The sequence below is a fragment of the Rhea pennata genome, chromosome 4 (genome assembly GCF_028389875.1).
Source record: "Rhea pennata isolate bPtePen1 chromosome 4, bPtePen1.pri, whole genome shotgun sequence".
Lineage (NCBI taxonomy): Eukaryota > Metazoa > Chordata > Aves > Rheiformes > Rheidae > Rhea > Rhea pennata.
The window spans coordinates 75,410,160-75,433,638 of record NC_084666.1 but is presented as its reverse complement, the minus strand read 5'-3'; the positions used below and the strand labels follow the sequence as shown (position 1 = coordinate 75,433,638).

General features: G+C 39.8%; 1 protein-coding gene across 1 annotated transcript in view; it reads left to right on the top strand.

Moving 5' to 3' along the window:
* Positions 1-23,479, top strand: part of CFAP299 (cilia and flagella associated protein 299) — a 219,008-nt gene that overhangs the window by 63,433 nt on the left and 132,096 nt on the right. The window contains exon 3 of the mRNA XM_062575099.1: positions 10,691-10,781. Coding sequence (XP_062431083.1) covers positions 10,691-10,781 — 91 coding nt within the window. The remainder of the gene's footprint in view (positions 1-10,690; positions 10,782-23,479) is intronic.

Here is a 23,479-nt window from a genome sequence, read left to right as displayed (position 1 = left end):
AAATGCAGAGAACTTTATTTACTCTATGGAAAAAGCAGGGAGTGATACTTCTGATCTCAATTAACTATAGGAGGCATGGAGACTTGTGCCAGTGAATGAGTGTAAATCAGATTAGAGTCGTGCCTAACATTTGTGTAATTGCGATGTGAGAGTAGTCAGCAGCAAAAGTGGGACAGAGTGTTGGACCAGCTGCAGAGTGGAACCAATTTCTTTAAATACTATTTCTCTCTTGTTGCCTACCCAGAAAGCAGTCTTTCATTTTGTTGTTATAGCAAATTCTTGTTGTATTGGAAATAGAGAAATTGGAAATAGAGACTCTTACCCACATTACTGCAATTATAAAAGTCATCTCTTCTTGGTGAATCGCTAACAAGTCTTGACATCTATGGCTGTGATCAATTTGTGCACTTAAGCAAGTATTTATCCTATGCCTGCCAGTGCCCGAGGAGCTCCCTTTTTATTTGGAAGGTCCTGCAGTCAAACAAGATCAGGAGGCTGAGGGAATTCAGTGGCAGTCACTTCGGTGCTGTATGACTCCTATCCAGTCAAGAGCCTTGTTCAGCCTGGAAACTGAACTGCACGTTACAGCATCTTTGTAGTCACCTTCTTGGCTCTTAAAAAAAATCCCTTATACCTTAAGAAAAGTGCTTTTTTTTTAGTAGCTTGTGTTGGTGACTTAACGACATGAGTGAACAACCTCTTTCTTATTAAAAATTAAAACCAGAGACACAGTTATCCCAGTTATCACAGTTATTCCCCATAGGAATATCATTATCTCTGTGCAATCTTGAACAAGTTGTTTTTTTCCTGATTGTCTTTACAAGTGGAAGACTGTCCTTTGAGCCTTAAGCACTACTGCTTCCAGTCGTAGCAGTAGCTGCAGCGTATACCCGGTGCAGGACCTTCTGTAGAGCCAGCTTTCAATGTCAGTACTATTGGAATGTTCTATGGGTCTGCAGTGCTATGGAGATTTTGGGTTTTTTTTTGGGGGGGGGAGGGAGGGGGGAGGAACAGATCATTTTTTTCTTATCTACAAGTAGCACTTTCATGATTGATGAAGTCATTGTGTAAGATTCCACATGCGATTTCCATTTTGCTTATTACAAAATATTACTTTGTTTCTGCACTGCACCTAAATTATATATTTTAAGGTCAGCTTTTCAGTGGTAACAAGAACAGACACATAAGTTACAGCTAGATTATTTTTATTGATTCTCTGTAGTAATACCCTATGGTCTTGTCATTCTTGCAACAAAGTTAAAGGCAATTTTATCTCCCAGTTTTACAACCAAGTGTCATTTCATATACTGCATTGCAGCCCTAACCGTTTGGTGCCGGTTTTGGAGAAACAAACAGTCATGGAGACAACTGTGTGTCAGGCAGAAAAAAAGAAATCCCCTTTCATTCCTCAACAGTCATGATTCAAGTGTGACACTGAAGTCTTCTACGTTCCAGTTTTTCTTCTTGATGGTGGAAAAAGAGGGATCTGTTTCTTTCATAGATTTTGGATACCTTCCTGACAATGCAAAGCGACAACAGCACGGGCCTAAGTGCTCATGGGATGCCACCAGAATAGGTACTTAACCTCTGTCCAGATGGCTCTTTGGAGGTGCCTTACAACCACTGAAATCTGCATTGAGGTCTCCCAGCTGCTCTGACCTGTGTGAGGAGACTGGCTTGGCCCACGTCCAGTCCAGTGAGCCACGCTCACTCACAGTGAGGACAAAGGTATCTCACAGCCAGACTGGAATACCTCTCCTCCTCATAAGCTGCTCCCGATGTGATCAGTGTGCCCTGCTACAAGAAAAAAAAATTTACTCTGAAGGGCTGAATCAGTAATTTTCTTATAAATTTATTTGTTAGGAATATAGAACTTGACTTACAGGTTGAAGTTTAAACCTTCAGGGAGTCTAGGACTTGCTCCTTTGAATTTCATCTTAAAAGCATATCTATGCTGTAGATATCCCAAAGCCAGATTTAGAGCACCAAGGAGCTTGGCGTGCATCATCTGCAGCCAGCGTGGCATACCCACGTAAGGCTCTAGGACAGTCGCAGTGCCCTGCACTCTGTGCTGTAAAATGAGCCTCTAAAGCTTTTTCTTCACGTTTGTTTGTTTGCTGTGCAGTTTTTTCACTGCCCATGAAAATTAGCTACTTGGATTAGTAAATAGAAGCGTTACCTCTGCGCAGTGTCAGCACCTGACACCCAGCACGTAAAGCCAGGGAGTCTGCATGTTCTGGGTTGGCCTCAGTCTGCCTTCAGTGGGGTTTAGATCCAGGATTGAGCTCTGGGACGTTACCAAAGTTAATTCATGATTCATAACATCTTGGAAAATAAAGTATTTTCTCTTTAAGAAAATAGATATGAAGTTTAATAGCTGGTATTAATGAAAATACGAATTTGCTCTTTATGGAGAGGTAAAAAAAAAAAAAAAAAAAAAAAAAAGGTCCAGAAGGTTCAGTTCCTCTTTTCATCATAAATCTCCTTGCTAACGTTGCAGGGTATGGGGGACTGCTTGAGAAAGCACTGCAAGTCCAGTTCTTTGATCCAAAAGATGTACTACGCAGGACACAGTTATCTCTTAATAGATGGTAAGCTGTGATAGTTGCACAAAGAAAAATCTCTCAGGTTTCTCCCTTCACTTGTTTTAAACTGGCAGCAGTCTATTCTACAATCTTAGCTCAGAGCTGATTTTTTAAAAATGAATAAATAAATTTTTTTGGAAGTTAATGAATGCTGGATAAGTGACAGGACCATGTTGCTGGTAGCTCTAACTGTTTGAAATATTGGTGCCAGTGTTTTGTCAGGTGTGGGCTTCTCAGCACAAGCCAAACCTGTGATTGCTGTGGAAACTGTTTCAGAGGAGTGCATAAGCAACTCAAATGTTTTTTAAAATACCATTTACTCCATGGAGTTTCAAATATCATGTAGTAAGTACGGTTTTTGCAATTACTTGTTCATTTTATTAAACAATAAAATATATAGTGTTAAGGTCCTTCCAAAGGTATTTCCTTTATGTTTGATTATGTCAGTAGCAATCAAAAATTTTACAGCAGGTTTTACAAATGAGTACATGCCAAAAATGTCAAAATGTTTGAAAGTTTAAGTGTCTCTTCTTATATAACTTCCTAATCCAATTACTTGTTGTCAAGAATGTTTTTTTTTGACACAGACACACACAGTTAAAGTATTTGAAAAATGAAGTTGCACAAATAATAATAAAAAAATAATAGTACACACTTTGCAACTTTCACTGTCTATATGCCCTGAACCATATACCTTAGGATCTTGTGGTTCGGAAATTCAGTGGAGGTTTTGCAGAGGGCTTTTACGTGAATGCGTCTGAGCTTTAGAAATGTCAAAAAGCAGGACCTGGTGAAACTGGACCTAGTTCTACCTGTGTATAGATTGCCTTCTCTAGAGGTCAGCATTAAGCTTCTAGCTTATTCCACCCGGACACTCTGAGCCTGTTCTTACTGTAATTGAACAGTTTTGTCATTGTTTTAAAGATTTTACACTATTACAGTAAACAAGGTGCTGAATGGAGATATTGCAACAGATTGACAAAATTTGTGTTTCACTGAGACCTGCATCCCTGCTTAGTTTCTGCACTGCAGCGATGCCAGGCACCTCAATGCAATAAAATTGCAGACTGAAGGGCTGAGGCTTTTTATGCAAGTGCCTTTTGTTGCAGTTGGTTTAAATTTAAAAAAAGTGAAATAATTACCTTCTTGTATTGTAATCTTTTTCAAATGTGAGAAAGATGACTTGATGCTTTCACTTTTCACTGTAGCTTGTAACAGCACCAGGCTATGGCAAGCTGACACATCATGGCAAGTTGGATAGTATGATGAGCAAACCTGTATTTGGCAAAGCTGACCCGAAAAAGAGGGGTTAGAGTTTGTAGTTCCCATTTAAACAACCCCACATGGTGTTTATTTGGAAATGAATTCCTTTTCCTTTAATTTGAGGTAGACATGTCTTTGTGTGCAATAGTCCAAACCGAACCTGTGATTTCAGCTGATATGTTAAGGTGCCTGTTTTTACCTTATCACTCGGTAGTCTAGTGGAAATACTCCTGGAGAATGGAGGTCTGGACCTCTGGACCTCGGAGGGTCAGACGATTTGGCCAGCTATTTATACATTCATTTTTTTTTCCAGTTTTGTCTTCCACTCTTGCTTTTTAAAGCTGAGATAAATATACAGTTAATTTAGGTAGTAGTGCTATTCAAAGCATTGTGGATCTACCTATCTAGCATCATTACCATTTGAAGTAATTTTATGTATTACTTCATTAAAATGACCAGCGCAACAGAAATCAATCATACATATGTGTTCCTTGTCTTTGCAACACCGGTTATACTGCCTCCGTTCTCACTTTGTCTTACACCTCCCCCTCCCTGCGTTCTTGGCAGCTATCAACTGCATTTTTACTTTTCTAATCTTTACTGGGGGTTTGGATATTGGCTGCTCTTCTGTGAGTCTTCTGCACCCCACTTGTTTCATGCGAGTCAGCTGAAAGGGGCAAGCACACTTGTGTGTCAGGTTGGTCAGAAACTGAGGAAAGCATGAGAAAATGAATTAGTAGGTTTGTGGACATAACATTTGACAGTGGTGCAGTTTCTTGTATCCTTGCAGAAGAGACAGGCTCATGAGAGATGACCTGAGCTGTTTAAATCAAGCTTCCAGTTCATGTGACTGAACATTAATGAGTGAATCTCTGTCTCCATTTCCTCAATGTCTGAATGTTTCCCAAGCTTTTCTAAGTATTGTGCCATGCACAGCCTTGCTGGGTTTGGCTGTGTCAGACTGGAGACATGCCATCACCTCAGCCTTTCAAATTGGAAACTAAGGCACCAGAAGTCTAAGTGACTTGCCAAGCTCATGCCACGTATTTGTGATTGAGCAGCACCATGAACTCGGATCTGTGCAGTCCCACCCTTACACACTGGTCTCTAAGGTGTAATCTTGCACTCTGATCTCTCCCTCCTGTTTAAAGGGTGTGCACTTAAAGAATGCCCGTAAAGAAAACCATGATACGTCTGATGTCTTGGAACAGTGTTCAAGTTGTAGTCCTGCCTCGAGACAGAGTGCTACAAGTGTATGGCACTAGGAGGTTTATACTTTAGATGTTTTAAAATAAAGAATGTGTTTCCAGATGAGGGAGATACTTCAGGACTGACTTCTTATGCTTGTCTCCCAACTAATCCTGGGGCAGGTGTTTGCAAAACACAGCTGCTTTGCAGAAGTTAGGCGAGAATGTGCATTCCAGTCAGTTCCTGCTGAACTGGAATGCAGAGTTGACTTTTGAAAGTGCAACAGTGGGACTGTTAGATGTTCTTCCCACTGTCTCAGTTTGATAAAAAGCGTTCTTCAGGTCAACAGGGCTCTCTGAATGTTCAACTATGTTCAGACTGACTCCAGTGCTCTCAGCAAAAGGCCATGTAGTAGATGATGTTTTTATTAAAAAAAAAAAAAAAGAAAAAAAAGAAAGAAAGAAAGAAAAAAAAGGAAAAAAAAGAAAAAAGTAAATGAAACCCTAGGGAAGCATAATAAAATGAAGAAAAAAACAGCTTACCTTATCAGAGTAAGAATCAAGGCAAGTTCAGTAAGAGTTTTTTTTTTTTTTTTTTTTTTTTTTTCCCTGCATTAATGTGTAGCAGTGTAGCGCACACAGCTAGAGAGGTTCAAGCAAAAGATGTCTGAGCTGGAAATCTGAGAAGGTGGATGGGGTGGTGGAAGATACTAGGAGAGAGCAGCCTGGAAGGAACAAGATAGCATGGAAATTTGTGATTTCATAAGAGAAATTGTGAGCATCATTTAAAAAAAATATATATATATATTTATAGAACTAGAAATAGCAGTCAACAGTTAATACTGTTAACATCACTGGGAGTTTCTGCACCCAAATGAGTTTCTTTAGGAAAAATATGCTTATTATTTTTTGCTAAGCTATAGGATTTATTTTCAGCAGTAGTTCCTTTGAAAGACTTGGTAGGGCGAAGTACGTCTCATTCTTACTGCTTTCTCTTTCTGTATAGACAACTCATATCCTTAGAGAGAGGGAAGTTAATATAGAAATTTTATATAATACAGGAACTAGTTAAAGAACATTTGCTATCTGGTTACTAACAGTAATAACATGTTTGGAAAGACATTCTTTATTATTTTTAGATACGTTGTTAATCTCCATGTGTCTCAGATTACCATTTGAGAAATGAGAATAAGAACTTCTGCCTATATTTTACTTTTTCCACCAATCTTTAGTGTGTCCCACTGATTAGTTTCTAAGCTCACCAGGACAGCGAGTTTATATAGTACCTAGCATAGTAATATCCTATTGCTGGTGTGGGTCTTTAGCCACGTAGTGCAGTTAATAACTAAAAATACCATCAGTTAGAAATGTGTACTTAAGAGCTGTGCTCAGATGACTGTGCCTAGCTTTTATTTTTTTATTTTTATTTTTATTTTTTACAAGTGCCATGGAAAAGTAGAGAAAAAATCCCAGTGGCAGGAGTGGCACTTCAGATGTTGAACCAGATGGGGTGAGAAGTCCTTTGGAGATCGTTGGTGAGCTTGGTCTTTGATCTGGAATTAGTGAACCTTCATGTTGACTACGATGAGCTTTGGCTGGCTGAAGCCAGTGGGAGTATTACAGTCTCAACAGGTTTGACTTCATCCTTCACTGTAACATAGAACACAACATCAGGACACAAACAAGCAAACGCTTGTTAAGTACAACATGAAACTGGATATTGCTATTGAGTCAAAACCTTGCTAAAAGCAACTATGTATAGGTGCCTAAGAGTCAATGCTTGTAGTGATTATGGCAAAGATAATGCTGCTTTGAAAAAAGGGACTTCACTCAGAAGCAAGTACACTGTGGCCTGAGCTGAATGGCAGGAGTAGTTTCAGTCGGTGCATGCTAAGTTCATTTAATGTCACGATCGTGCATGTGATGCTACAGAAACACATACCTTCACTCTAATGATTAAACATTTTCTGCTCTCCTTTTCAAGTGCTGCAAATTTGTGTGAAAAAACAAGAGTCTTCAGTGTATTTTGTATGCTGGTATGTAATTTGCAACCCTTTAGTTTGTGAAGAGCTTTTGAGTGACTGACTTTTTTGTATTTATTTAGACAGCACGTTTCAGGTCACTGTAAGTTAAATCACCCTCGTTTGAGAGGAGTCGTGTTCAGTGGATGCTATAGAGTTCCTTGCCACTCCTCCCTGCTCAGAGAACTCCCTCATCTTGTCTGGCAGGAAGATGGAGCAAACATTTACATAGCCTTTATGAATTCCTAACTAGTCACACCCCGAAATTTCAGCCTGTTTATGTGTGGGGGAACTTTCCCAGGGTGGAGTGCCTTGATCTTCTCAATCTTGTGCTGCAATGGTGACCTAGAGCACTAGGAACGTGCGAGCTGCTGCATCTCAAGGAATGGCTAGTAACAAATTCTCATATAATGTTCCTATAGATGCTGTATGTTCTAAGTGAATAAAAGGTTTTATTTGCATGAGAACCTTATGTAACTGGAATTCGATCTGTTTTTTAAACCAGTTCAGTGCAAGCTTAACAGAAGCTTGCAATTCTTTATGTACAGCTTATTTAAGTTGCATCAAACATTTTTAAAGCTGTTCAATGCAAACTTTTATCTACAGAAGTCCACAGTTCCTTGTGGATAGTTTATGTCAAATAATTTCCTATTTGAGTCACGTTTGACATTGCAATGAGCCTGATTTGAGTCTGAAGAATATTCGTATAACCTTTTGTACTGTTCTAAGTATATTAGTTTAAAACCTCTCTTAAGGTAAATGGGTGCAATTTTCTTGTGTGGACAAGTCCCTAGAAGAGGGAGAGAACTGAGAGCTGAAAGGGGTTGGAGCCGGCATAGCCGGTGGCGGGGGTGGGGGGAGTGGAATGTGCATCCAAAGGGGCAGAGTGAGAAAGAGTCAAAGAAACAAATACATGCAGGAAATAAAGGAGAGACTCATTGCTGGTTAATGGAAGTGGCAAGTCCAGCAAGTAGCTGTTTAGCTGGTTGCTTAGATAGCAGAGGATAGTCCAGGATTCTGGAGTTGTAGAATTCAGATGTATATATTTAAAGATGGGAGATTTCAATGAGAGTAAGAGCGTGGTACAGAGGACACTTGGATTTGTTGTTTCTGCACTCATTGGTCCATGGACTTTGTTAGCACTTTTAGGCCATAATGACTTTGAGGTTCAAATGACATTGATTAATTTCTAAAAATGTGGCTGTAGAGATATTCCAAATGAACAAATGTTCAATATGTTTATCAGATATGTCATATGATATGAATAATTTTCTGGGGGTATATTTTGTTTTGGGGGTTTTTTTTGGCCTTTTTCCCCACCCCTCTTTATTACAGAAAGCAGCCAGTTAATACAGGCTCTGCTTTGAATGATCTTGGTGCTGTTACACTACGAGATCAGCCATGATCTTGTGCATTTCTTATCTTTTATTCAGTTATTTATCCTGTTTATTTTTTCCTTATGGGACACTAAGATTAAGTTTAATTTAATAAAGTTCAGACATCTTTTTCTTCCCTCCTGTAGCTGCTGAAACATCTTGTGCAGAGCAAGTGGGGCTTTGTCCGATTGAGTCTAGTATAGGAAATACATACATGTGAGATGATTTCTATTCATATCTGATGTCTTTCAGACATTAGCCTTACTGAGATAGACCCCAAGTAATCAACAAAATCTGTTAACAAACAAGGTATGCAAAAGTCCCGTGGAAATTCTCTCAAGGATTATGAAAAGCTACTTACCTTGCACCTGTGACGTACCTGTGATGTTTCACCCTTACTTTTTAACACTCCACAGTTTTTAATGTGGAGGAGGGTGGCCAATGACATCTTGTTTTCCTGAAATACTGTAGTTGGATTTGAGGCATGTATTCTTAATGAAGTAATGATATTCTTGGATACTTTTATTTAAAAAAAGTTTATGTATTTTAGTGCTGTAAAAGTGGTTCAGGTATTTCAAATATAAGATATTGGTAGAATTGTGTTGGTGATCAAGGGAAGACAGTAAGGCAAGTTTTCTAAGGAAAGGTGATGTCTCTTATTAAACCATCAGATATAGGTGGAAAAAACCCACAGTGTTTCAGACATCGAGTCCTTATTTAAGCCTTAAATAAGAGCCACAAACTTCAAGTTAAGTCAGATGGAACAGTTGCTAAACGAAGATTTAACATTACTATTGATTTAATATTAAAATCTGGTAGACAGAGTCTGGTAATCTAGAATGTTAACTGGACAGGAAGAGGAAAATTGATACCCTATTTCTTATTCTTCTTTTATATCTAATTAATGGAGGAGTTTTAATCCATATGTTAGTCTTTCATTTTTTATTTTTACAGAGCAGCAGATGTACTTCTGAAACAGCTTCTAATTAATGTATTTCTGGATAACAGCTGGTAAAGTAGCCAGGGATTGACCTGGCTGCTTTACATTAGACTTCTGAAGCTTAGATGCATGCTTTTCACTCATATAGTTTGAGGATGTTACCAAGGACTTATACATTTAAAAATCCACTGTTTCTCTGTTTTCTTTTCTTTTTTCTTTTCTTTTTTCTTTTCTTTTTTCTTTTCTTTTTTCTTTTCTTTTTTCTTTTCGAGACTTCATATGGTATATATTTGATACAGAGTTTGTTCTTAGTATTTTATTTTATCTATTTAGGTTGACAGATGCTCCTTTTTATTGAAATACTCACATCTATATAGTGGCGGGGAGGTTGTAATACTTCCCTTTTCAGGTAGATCTGTGCTGAATTATAAGACACTATTTTGCCTTTGGCTGCAAAGAGAATTTCAACAAGCATGCACTGCTTTAAAGATTGAAAGGAGAAAAAGTCCCGCTGAAGGTGCGCTAGTGCAGGATCTCAGAAGTGTCAGCCTCCTTCTTGTACATGTGGAGCACATTGTGGGGAGTAGAATGACTCCTGTAGATACAGAAGGGCTTTGGGTTAGACCCAAGAAACTTGCAGGAGACATTTTAAAGGATCACGTTTTTGGTGAGCGCTGTCAAAGATTCAGTGCTTTTGACTGTCTGATGTGTGTTTTCTATTTTTAATTATTGCTTGAGTTCAAGGATACCATATTTAAAGGTTAAGGATCTTTAGAGTCCGATATCCTTTTTTTTGCAATACGTATTTGCAGTTTTTGTGGAGGAAAATTGGGTTGTCTTTTCATCACTTGTATTTAAAGATGCCGAAAGTATACTGACCCTACCATACGCAACAGTCTAAGTGTGTAGTAGTTCATTTGATGAATTGCTGGCTTAAGTTTGTATTTGTCCACTGTGGAAGTTTGGTGTTCTTGTATAAGCATGACTGGCCATAATTCCTGTAGTTACCAAATAAGTACTTTGATTAGTCTTGATATATAATTGAAAATGCATGTAAGTGGAAGTCAGCTTTTGATAAAGTACTATATATAGTACATCTGGAATAGTGCTTATATTTGAAGAATGTTTTAAATGTGTGAAACGTATTGTTACTGCAGCAAGAATGTAAAATCAGAATAGGCAATAGATGAGTTAACCACGTTAGGGTGAAGATTATCTCTTTACATTTGCAGAACACTTAACCCAACAGGACAGCAAACCCTAAGTCTACAAAAACAATTGATAACAGTAATAACAGTAGTATACAATTGTTTTCCAGGTCGCTCGCAAGTGCAGGGAAAGAACTGAAGGATAACTTTTTACAGGCACTGGCGGAAAGAGAGGAAGCCAATCGTACTGGAAGAATGTCTGTGAGTACCTGTGAGATTACAGTTGTCTTAATAGCATAAAAACGAATCTTATCTTAACTGGAAAATGAGCTGTTTCACGTGAAAGTTGTGTGGAACATTTTTAAAAGATTGATTTAGGAGAGATTCTTTGAAACCTAGAGACTTATAGATGTTAATTTATTTAAAAGCAAAATAAATGAAAAAGCTGCCTAAAAACTCACAAGCAGGTAAGTGATGGAGTGAAGGATGTGAGAAGAACATCTAGTGAAGTACACTTTGGTTTCATAAGAACCTGTGGGTTTGTCTTCCAAAATTCACTTACATGTGGACTTTAGGTAGAGGAAGAGGTAGCTTGCTTAAGAGAGTCTTTTTGTAATACACAAACATTGATGGTATGGGAATTGCACTGCTGAGTTTTGTGTCAGGTGCTTGAGATGTTGGTACTAATACAGGAAAGACTTACGAACATGGCTGTGTGCCTCCTGACTCTGTTAGCTCTGTATGAGGCAACTAAGTTGCCTGTGTACTGTGCTAACTGATGTCTTATTTTCCTATGTTAGCGCTGGCAAAAGCTGCTTGGAAATCTTTTCTTGTTTTGTCCTTCAGTTATGTAGGTGTGCTTTGGGGGTGGCAGTGCTGAAGTTGACAATACTACTTGTAAATACCGCTTAGATCAGTATCTGGACGTTTAAAAGGAAGATGGGCCTATATCCTAGACTTACTAATAGCTTTGGTATCGCACAAGGAAGAGCTTGTGCTTGCATGCGGTGCAAGGAAGGAGTTTTGAATTCCGTATGTTCAGTTTGTTTCTATTTAAACTTCATAACATGATTGAAAAAGAGTCAAAAGTGGTCTTACTGCTATGTATAGAGTAAAGCAGGGTTGTTTCTTGCCTCCTTTAAGGATTGCAGGAGTCTGGGTTTCTATCTGTGCTAGATTCTTTCATCTTTTGCTCCCCGAAAGAAACAGATTGCAAAAGCAATAAGCATCTGGAAATCTGAGGTGACTGTGATTTTTATTCTCTTGCTCTGATTGCTTAGGAAGTTCATCAGGCATAGACTAATGATTTTTACTTTCCTTCATCTCTCATAATTGAAGTAAAATGGTAACTCCCCTCCCTCCCTCCCTCGTATAATTCTAGGATCAATATTTGTTCTTTTATGGCTAGCTAATTAACCTCCAGAATTTGCAGAGGAAATGCTGTCTGAAATCTGATTGCAAAATGTATGTGAACAGGATTTCTCATGAAGCTTCAAATACCTTGTGGCTTCAGCCAGGTCACAAATATCATGGGAACTGTGCTGCTTGGGATATTTAGGGATTCCTACAGGAGAAAGGTGATGCAAAAGGTTAAATGTATTGCAGAAACAAGACACTATAGAAGACACCAAAAAAGGCGTGGTGATTTAGGCTAGAAGGTGGAAGCAACCTGTGACTCGCTTGAGATATTTACTAACTTTTAAAAAGGTGCAATTTTTAATTGTAACATCTTGTTCTTGTTTTTCACTTTCTGGCTGTAGTTCTCCGAGCCCACCTTAAAGGAATACTAATTTCTTAATCTTACAGATGGCATCATTACTAAATGCCCCTTTCAGACAAGACTTAGATTGTACTAATAGAGCTGTCTGGCCTTAGGTAAAGGGAGTAGGGCTGAGCCCAGGACTTTGGAGCAGCTGAGACCTCCCTGGTAGTAGATGCCCTCTGAGAAGCCTAGAGCATAGCCCAGGAGGAGGAAAACCTCTGTTCCTTGCTGTGCTGACAGGGTGCTGTGTCAGTCTGGAGATAGGAAGTTAAATGTACTTTTCTGCTATCATAGAGGGGGCCGAAGGTGCCGGCAAGAGCTGTGATTGGTGTTAGGCTTCCCAGGACGAAGGTGCTGGGGGGACAGCGCAGTACATTATAATAGCACCTAACACGGAACCCAGTGCAGCCAGGGAACTCCTGGAAGTTTCCACTAGAGATTCTCCTCCTTGGGGGGGACTCAACACTGAGAAACCTGGACAGGAGAAAATGCAATAGGTTTATATACTTAAAAAGATATTTCAATCCCTTTGATGTGCTAAACACACATTATAACCGAAAGGTTTTTTCTTTTGGTGCTGTAAGGTATGTCTGTCCATCTGTCCTGGGTCTAGTTTGGTTTCCTCTTCTGCTCCTGTGTTGTGTAGACTGTATTAACATTTATACTGCAAAGAACATTGGCACAAGGAGGTCAGAGTCACTACGGCTATCTGAAATGGAGCTTAGGTTTAGGAAAGCAGTAAGGTTTAAGCACTCTACTTAGTGAGGCACATATGGGCTTGAGAAGGAAAAACAGGTGGATAAATCATGGGCTAGCTTTTTTTTCAAGAAAAAGAAAAAGTGGAGATTGGGAAAGTTCCCTCAAAGTGTAGACAGCTGGTCTCATTTTCCAGGCCTCCTGTAGTGGTAGGATTTCTAGGCCCCCAACGCAGCCTCTAGTTATGTATCAAAAGTTTTTGGAACAGCAAATATTATTTCAAGCTATTCAGTACATAACTGGATATAATGAAGTAAATTAAGTGTGGAGTTTAAGCCTCAACTCTCTCTGGCGGTTTGGTGTACAGGAGACCCCATAATGTATTCTTAATACACTTCAGTATAGGAATGCATTACAAACAGTGACTCAGAACATGACCTTGTTGCCTGCAATCACAAATGCACACAAAAGATAGTACTTTTTACTACTGCATACTTAATTAGCCAACAGAGAAAAGGTATTTCCTTATGAAAGCATGTTTCTTTTGATCTTGCCCATGCCACCTGTGTTATTACTAGGGCTTTACACAATCATGTTTGTTTTTTGGCGGTTGCACTTGGTCTCCGAGATCGCATACGCTGGCTGCTGAGCAGACTAGGCTAGACCATATAGACGGGCTGAACAGATTACTACCCAAAGAAAAGGCTGCCTATTTGCAAAGCTAGAACTGCTGCCCAGCAGTGCTGATGTTGCAGCATCTGTCTCTCCTCAGGAGCCGAGACAAATGATTTCTGTGCTGCTCTGTTCAGTGCGTGGTATCTAAGACCTGCTCCTCCTCTTGAGATGAAGGATGTGCAAGTCTTGGGTTTGGTCCCAAGACACACAAGTTGGCCTACTAGCATGCAGCAGGGGTCATCCAGTGACTTCCCATACTCCCTTGGGTGGGACCAGCAACTTATGCTTGAACTAATGAACGATTTCATTAAATCTTTGGACGTATTTATCTGGGGGTTGCTGAAGAAATAAGGGTTAAAAAGGCTCTGAAAAGAACTTCGCAGAAACAGAACCTTGAGGAAGCTTTTAGTAATACTTATTTTTCTTTAGCACTTTCTACAAGGCTCAGCCCTTTAATTAGGGTTAGCAGCACTTTTCCTGCATGTTGCAATGACAACAATATTGGATCTGGCAGACTAGTTTCTGGCACAGTGAGCGTTGTCAGCAATCTGATTTGTATGGTCTTGGCTGGAGCTCCGCTGGTGTTTTCAAAACTTTTGAAACCCCACCTTCACCCCCCCAAAAAAGAAGATCTATCTTCTCTGGGTATAACCCCACTTCTGTGCAAAAGGCAAGCTTCTTGTTAGTCAGCCTGTCCTGTTTGTAAAAAAAAAACTAGGCTAAAATGTCTCTGAAAACATCTGATCTCCAAAACTGTTAAGGTCTGCCTGGGAAAAATATCTCAGCTGTGCTTGGTCACTCATGTGGCTTCTTTAGCTGAGGTTCCTATTTCCTCACTGTGTTGTATCAGATTTGCAGGTCATCCATATGTGAAGTTGATCTGGGAGGATACCTTCTTCAAATGAGTCTGTCTTGACACAAGTGTTGTATGCACTTGTTTGTTAACCAATTCCATTCAAACGTTTGATCCAGATGAGTTTATAAGAGAAATAAGGAGCATCTGGTACAAGATAGTTTTGAAAAATGAACAGGGAGGTGGGGGATAAGGTAAGAATTCCCTAGTGCTGGATTTCAAAAGTATTTTCATAAATGACTTCACCTGAAATCCACTGTAAACCTCATCAGGTATATTCTGCAGGCAGACAGATCTCTACGTCTTTACACAGGTGCATGTTTACCCTATCTATCCCTCACCTATACCCTGGTATGTATGAGATATTTCTTGTTGATTCAAGGTGGTAAAGGGCCCAGTGTATGTCACGGTTTGTTTTTAAAAAAGCATCAGGAAATTATGCAATACTCAAACTTTTTTTTTTTTTTTTTTTAAAAAAAGAAAGCACCCTCAGAGCAGATCTCACAGTTATTCTGTGAATAGCTTGAGACTGACCGGGGGGGAGGCTTGGGTTGGCAGGGCAACCAGAGAGGAATACTACTGCAGCGATGCATCTGAAGAGACAGCTACCTCATATCTGAACGCAGTGTGTTCTTGCGGACTTTGCTGTGAGCATCAGAAGTGCTCTTCCTGTCTTAAGAGTTGTGAGGACTACAACCAGGAGAGCAGATAAAATTCCTGCATAGTAGAATGGAGCTTATTGGTCGTTGCTGTCCTGGTGAATGTTGGCTGTGTAAACAGTTAAGATAGTTGGGCCTTTTTGGCTTTGAAATGTGTATTATTGAAGGCTGGTATAAAAGCATTGGTTACAGCTTGTTCCTTCAGAGCCATCCAAAGAAACCACTGCAGCTGACTCAGAAAAACCTGTGAATTAGGCACTTTAATATACCCATTTCCTGTGTTGCAAACTCTGTGAAATATAAGATTGCGTTGTATATGACCAACAATATTGTGCTGACATGATCTTTTTTTCCCTTTACTATTTCCCAGCATCTATGAAATGCTCCCTCTCAAGAAAAAGAGGCTATTGTACAAATGTTTATTTCCCTTTTAACTGAATCTATGTTTGTCCAATTAATAAATTGCTATGGAAATGGAATGAGTCATGCAGGTAATTGTAACTTAATTTCAAACAAATCACTTCTGTCCTTGAGATATAAAATATATATCAGACTCCATTTCTCTAAGAAGAGAGCAGTATAAAAGAAATGAAAGCTGGACTTTCCTGGAAGTAGATGTAATCTGTCTTTTAGCACTGCAAGACTAAATATGCCTTTTGTCCCATTTGAAAGGGGTGGGGAAATCGGATTGCTTCTTGACACCAGTCACTGTGCAGCTTACAAGCAGTCCTTTTTTGGGGGGTGGGGTGGGGGGAGGTATATTCAATCTCCAGAAATCATAGGCAAGATTTTCTAGTACTGTTTGTGTACTCTGTGCTGGTGCACATTAGGCAAGGAGTGTAATCAAGTATGAAAGCACATGCTGTCTGCTTCTGCTGGTGGCTTGCCTTGAAGCTGATGTCCAGAGAAGGCAAACATACTACAGATGGACAGCGCAGGGAGCAGGCCCAGATGCGTCGGCTGTGTGGGGGGAGACCCCCATCCCCATGCACTGGACAGCAAATGGCTGTAACAGGATGGAGAGAAGAAAAACACTTGGATATAGGACCACTGGATCCATGGATCCTCTGAACCTTAAAAACAGCTTTGGGGGAATTGACTATTTACTTATTTTGTATTCTTATTTCAAGTATTTCACTGTCGGAATGAACAATTAATAGCAACAAAAGGAGGATAAAAATGCAAGCAGATAATGTTACTTAAAATGCTATGCAGCATAGTAAGGCTGCTCATAAATTCACTATGATAGTTTTTCTTTATACTTATCTATTCTAGAGAAGCTGACTAAGAAGGAACAGTTAATATAATCACATTTATTTTTTCTAATGATAGCTTATGTAAGTTGTAGATGCATTAAGGGGAAAAAATCATTCAAGATTAATTGCAAGATGTGGATTGTAGGCTATTCTAAATGCTTAAAAATTGTGTGATCAGATATAACGCATTTTTCTTACAAATCTGCAAAACTTTTACTCTGTATAGAAAAAATTTGTCAAAAGAAGAGAAATATATGAAAACTACAGCATTTTGTATGATGGATCAATTGTATCATTTCACTGACATAACAGCCGTAAATGTCGGCAAATTGCTCATGTGGTAGCAAGTAGTCATATTTCAGCTCAGCTGACAGCAAGCAATGTGGCATGCTGTTCGGATGGCTTTAACTGTCTTCAGAAGTCTTCAAAGGTCACCTAAAGTGCTGATCCAAATGCGTAATTTTGTTCATTGCTGTGACTTCCTTCAAGACCAATGAAGTCCTCATTAAAGATCCTGTAATTGTGTTTGTAAGTATCAGCAGGAATTTTGTTCCTTACGCAACTGGAAAGGGAATGGGGAGTCATTACATGCATGTAAGTGAGGATGTGCTGGGATCGGGGCGGGGGGGGGGAGTTGCTTTGAAGCCAGCCTCTCGGTGGGCCCCGCTTCCTGCCCGTGGCGCTTGCACTGCAGAGCAGTCTGGCAGCGCGCCCACTGGGTTTTCCTTCTGGAATTGGAAAGGAAAGCTGTGCTCCCGGGGTTCAGCTACTGGGGTTGGTTCACAGTATCAGACTAGCACTGGGGTGAAGCAACCCCCGGCAAAAAAAAATGTGCTGGGGGACAGGGGTTCTTTGACACTTGGTGTTTCACTCCTGCAGACCCGTTTTTGCTGTGCGGTGTGATTGGCTAGTGTAGGCATAGGCTGAGGTCTCTGCTGAAGGGGACCTAGATCAGTGAAAACTATTTCCTTTTCAGTACATGTCTTAAATATATTAAAACCAGTAAAGAACAGTAATCACAGTGGGGAGCTGGGTAGTACTACAAATGTAATTATAGATCCAAAGCAGATATACATTGCAATTCAGCTCAACATATTTGTAACATGAGAATGGGTTAAAAGCTAGCACACATGCAATGAAAAATTTTCCATCATGGCCCATGAACTTGAAGAAATAAAATTCTCAGTAGGAAGAGAGCTCCTTGGAGTGAGTAGTGCTTTGCTGAATCATCGAAGAGCATCCCTAAAATGGAAACAAATTGTTTTCCTAGAGTAGCTATGATTTGTCACTTCAGAACACTTTCTCACGCCGGGGGCTTACATGAGTGTAATTTAGCAATCCATATAGGAAATGTTTCTGAATATTTTCTTCTGTTTTTAAAGAATGTCACAGAGATGAATGCGTAGATTGTGGATGGAGGAATTTCATGCGTATCTGCTTGTTATAGAAACCAAACAGAGGTATAAAATGGAAATGTGACTGTATAAGTGCCTTAGCTAGAAAAGATGTGTTTATAAAGATTCCACGTATTAAGGTCGGATCACTGACTAACATATACAAGGGGAAAAAAGAGCTAAATGTCTTTGCTAGCTAAAAGAAGAACTTGGTTTGTTTTATCAGTCTTCGAGCGAAGCCTTGCAGGTCTCAAGGTGGTTAAAAAGGGCAGTGATAAGTCCTGGACAGGGCTCGGAGTCCGTCAGTGCTGACCACCTGGCTGCCCTGCAGCAGAGGCTTCAAGGGTTGGTGGGCTCTGGGGGCCTTACAGGGGTTTCCCGTTAGCCGTGCTGCGCGTGCATGGTGGGTCAGGCTGCCTGTCGCGCGTTGCGGTGGCCCTCTCCAGAGGCAGAGGGGCTGCCCGTGGTTTCCCCTTTCCCCCGGGAAGGAAGTTGGGCCTCCATCTTACCCCATCTAGAATAAGCAGCAGAGCTTTTCCTAAGGCTCCCACCATGTTTCATGATAATCCAGGGTTTACTAGTATTTGGGGGGTTGGAGGGATTTTGGTGAGTGGGAAGACTTTTACACGGAGTAAAAGTCCTGATTTGACAGGAGAGCTGTAACCTGTTTTCATAGCGAGGAAACCCAGTGTGGCCCCTGCAGGATGAGGCACTGCGGTGTTTTCCTTTTTGTGCTTAAATGTTCTTGCAAGCTGCTAGCCTCTCACTTTCAAAGTGAATATTCTGATCTCTGACACTGACTTCCTAACAAACTTGCTTCTCCAAAACAAATTTGCTTTCTGTGGTTTCTCTTAGTTTAGTAAGTTTCTTAGTTTTACATTTAAAGTTGTAAAATATCAGTTGCAAAACTTTGAATTCAGATCATAAAATGGCAAGTTTACCTTAACAGTGGGTGTGTGTTTTCTAGGATATTTTTTGTGGGATCCTTGTACAAGGTGGAATAGGCATACTAGCTGGCCGCTGGTTTTCTCTGCTCGGAAACTGCGATTGAGGTCGTCATGCCTCTAGAGAAGTCAATGGCTATTTTGGCACCAGTGAGTTAAAATGGAGCCAGAATTTCCACTGCTTTTTGTTTGCTGCTCAGTTAGAGCCTTCCTGCACACAGTGCCATTTAATGGGACAAGTTTCTATTCAATGTGAATAAGGACCTTGGGCTCCATGTTGCTCTGTGTCTTTCTCTGTGGCTGATGTAAGCTGAGTTCCTCCTGTGTTAAAGTGGATCACAGGAATTTCAGCCGCAGCCTCTAAGCAGTGGCAGGTTTTTCTTTACAGGTGTAAGTCTAAGCCTAGCAGGTGTTAAGGAAGCTAAAACAGATGGCGCACACAGTCCCATTTGCGAGTTGGTACGTGTAACTCTTGGAGATTTTTGGTAATTTCTGGGTACCCATGAACCTTTCTCGATTGCCTTTGTAAAACAGGCCTGAAGCACATTGTCAGTTCTCAATAAATAACTAATAATGCATTGATTTAATTAGAAAAAATATTTTCTGAAATAGTTTGCTTGTTTTAAGAGCCTTTCAGCATTTGTGCTTAGATGGCCTTCCTAGGTTCCTATTTCATGTTGTGTTTGTTTTGTGAAACAAATGCAAAAATAATGTAGTGTAAAACAAGTAAGTAGTATGGCATAAGAGATGTAAGGTCAGTGAAATATGATGGTACTGAGAGAAAAATGGTGACATTTTCTAAAACTTTTTTTTTTTGATTGCTGTTTAAAAGCATTAGTGCCCGCATATATTAATATTTTCAGCCCTCGACCCTTACGTTAGAAATATTTTTTTCATAGCTATAGAGAGCCAAACCCAGCCATAGATCCACCTAATGTTACCAAGCCCACTGACTTTTGACAGTATAAGCGGTAACCTCTGAAGGAAGCAACAGAGAAAGGCAAAAAGGGCCAATGCATGAAAGCTTTTAGTGGAAATGGATGAAACAAACTGTGATTTGCTGAAGTTAGCTCATGGTCTGATAAATGAGACTCTGTGAAAACCACCTTTAAGAAAGGACACTGAAAGAAGCATAGTGAGATGGCTGGAATGAGAACTAATGGGCTGTAAGGGCTTTTTAATGTGTAATTTGCAATATCTGCAAATATCTCCCTTCTTAGAGTTTGAGTGATTGGCCCCCTTGCCTGTTAATTTGAGCAGCTTTATAGCTGTGCTTTGTACATACCTGTAAACTGTTGGGTTTCATTAAGAGTGGTGACTGGATGTTTACTGCCTGAGCCACCTGGTGTGGTGCTTTGAATCCCCAAGTCATTAAACTATCGTATTGTCTAGAAAGTGTGCAGTGACCTGCTAAGTCAAACCATCACATAACTAGTCAATAGAGCATATGCTTTCACTATGGCAGAGATATGTTTTTAGATTTTACAATCATAAACTCGAAGGAGTTACGTGTTCTGCTCCCACCAAAAGTGACGAGTCTCCTCTGAGTCATACTCCCGTTTTCACTGCAAGCGCTGTAGGAAAAAAATCAAAGTTTATTTAGTCTGTAGTTTGGACAATTTTTGACTGGACCTATTCAGTACCATGCAGAGCAAGCTGCAAGTATTGTTAGCTTATCTCTGTTACTGTTCTTGGAAACTTGCATATTGCCTAGTTGATCTGCTTTAGAAGTGATTTAAAATATGCTTGTTGTGCCATTGTTTTTCTCTAAAGTGAAATTAAAACCCAACAGGTAATAAATGAGTTACTTAGTATTTAAGTAGATGTAGCATTTTGGAGGATCACATTTGTGTTTAGGAAGAGCAGATGTTCTTTTAAGAAAAAGGTATCTTTTTTCCATTGTTCAGCTTACAGTAAGGGTGTGTTTTTTCACTCCCTGTTTGACCTAACTTACCAGTTATATACCTCAGATATAGCTTCTGGTTTGCAAAACAGGAGTATGAGAATCATTTGGCTTCAAGCCTCTCATAATGTTCTTTTCATTTTGAGAGTCGCATGATTTTATTTATTACTGGTAAAATGGGTGTTCTTGACTATTTATGTTAATACTGCACTACAGACATGCCAATGAAAGATTTTGTACAGTGAGATTTATTCCTTCTAAAGATCAAAGCTTTAATTCTTCCCCATTACTGAGAAGTTTTCTAGGAAGTTCAATGAGAACTTGAGGCAAAGCGTTAAGAGCAGAATTGGGCTGCTGCTGTTGTATTGTGTAATGTTCATTAGAAGTAATGATGGCCTCATTTTAAAGGGAAAATTTTAGGATTTTTTCCATCTCCAATGTTCTCAAGTTCCATGGAATCTGTTGTCATTCCTGCTATATAGCCATGGGTTATGGAAAGGAATGTAACCCTTTTTTCCTCTCTCTTTTAAAGTTAATATACATGCTAGCTATCGGGTATTGCAGAAGTAGTATTTCAGCAGGATAGGGATCTTGCAGGTGAACTTGGAGATTGTAGCAGGAAACACACATGACTCCACCGTGTTTATATCAGCTGCATACTAGACTTGGATTCCCTCCTCTGCAATAGCTGCCGCACGGCCTTGGCTGAGTCGCCTGGTCTCTCTGTCTCAGTTCTCCTAGCAGCAACGTGATGATGCTTAGTTGATCTGTGATGGTTTGGGTGGGATGCCTGTAAGGAGTACCCAGCACTCGGATGGTACAGTGACACCTGTAATTGCCTGTAATGTAATTATATTAGTGAAAAGAAGTGATGGGAGTTAAGGCTTTAGTGATTACTCTATTAATTGGGGGTGTTTCCTAGTAGTTGAAGGAGAGGAGCAGCCAGCTGGGATGTTACTTTCCAGGAACACAGAGTCTGTGACTTTTTCCATGGTTAACATATGCCGTTTTAGGTAGATCATTAATTTAAAAAAAAAAAAAAAAAGTGTTTCTGAATCAAGAATCTGCACGGAGTTGGTCTGTCACATGATTGTAAAAGATCTTGAACAAGTACTGCTGAAGAGTCACATTGCAAAGAGAAGCTCTGGTATCTGTATTACGGCGAATTAAAATATAGAAAGAGGATGCTGCTCTTACCTTTCTTTTACAATACAGTGTACTACTTAAATAAGTCATGTGAAATTGCAGACCTCAGAGTGTTTACACAATTTTATACAGTAGTAGATCTTCCTAGATAGTCAAAGTATCAGTATATACTTAGAGAATTCCTGGCAGAGAGTACTGCAGTGTTGCAAAGCCACTTTTCTAGCAGGAGCTTTGCTAATTCTGAAGGTTCTACAATCCTAAAAAATAACTTTGAAGGGCATTTTCTAGCTGGCTGACTGTCTTCTAAGAGTTTCAGACTGTCATCGTGCCCATTTGGGTTCCACTGCTGTTTTCTGTGAAAGAGATTCTAGCCCACGGGGCCATTCTGCAGGTGAGCTCACAAGGTGGTTGAGAATAGCGTAGGAAAACCTACCTAGGCTGCTTACCTTTGACTCCTACCCTTGTTTTTGAACTGTGGGCTGACTTTCCAGTGCATTGCCTTGTCAATCCCTTTTCTTATGGTAACTGTATAACATCTAGCATGACAGCCCTAGCAGGAGCTGTCTGTCATTACTGTAGTAAAAATAAATAATAATAATTAAAAATCAGTGTTCATGGACAGTTCAGTCCTGGTTCTTCTGTGTAAGTAAGTCAGTTGTGAAACTGATAGACTACAGTGGGATCTGGGTATGAGATGAGTTTAAAAAAAAAAAAAAAAAAAAAAGAATTGTTTAAGGTTAGTTACTGGTGGTGGTGTAAGACAGGCATTGCCATGCTGCTGAGCTCTCTGGATATGACCTTGTTAATCTTTATAAATGCCCCAATGGGTTCTAGCAGCCATCTAAAAGCAAATGAAAATCAACTTGGGTCAGTTCCTTTCAGAGCATATTGTAAATCTGTGCGACGCCTTAGCCAAATGGAAAACCACCTGACACACGCGACTCGTTTCCCCTAAGATAGTGAACGTCATTCCTATCAGATTTTTTTTTTCTTTTCCATCCCCATTCATCAGTTTGAAGCTTTCATCTCCTTTTTGAGTCATGGCCTCCCAAGCAGGGGTGAAATTACACCTGTCAGTAATACATGTTCTCATTATTCCATCAGGCTGTCATTTTACAAAAGGAATCGCACGGAAGTATGTCCTACCATAGAAACCAGTGAGCACTCTCACTTCCTCCAGAGCTGCACAAAATACCATCTTCATTGTCCTGAGGTAAAAATGAGACGTGTCATCTGTATCAGAAGACGAGGCAGGAGCGGTGAGCACATGCCTGTGTAATTAGGTGCAAAGTAATATCTAATTCCTCTGCCAGTGCCTGAGCATAAAGATTAAATTTTGAATCTGAATCCTTCCCACGCCATCGGATGTCATTTGAAGCCCAAACAAGGCTCCGCCGTTCCTGTCAATCCCAGGCTAGACTTTACTAGTTTTCTGTGTCTGTACATCTCCTCTTCATTCCCTCTGAAGAGCATGGCACAGAGAAGTTCATGTATTGAATCCTTTTTTCATATATTACAGCGAGTGCTAAGCAGTACTCCTGCCAAAGATCTGGCTTTTGTTCTTAAAGCAGTTTGTGAATGTTCACATTTTTTTTTCTTGAAGACTTAATTTTTCCTGGAACTCGAGAGAGTAGTTTGTTCAACTCTTCTGCATTTTTAACATACTCACAT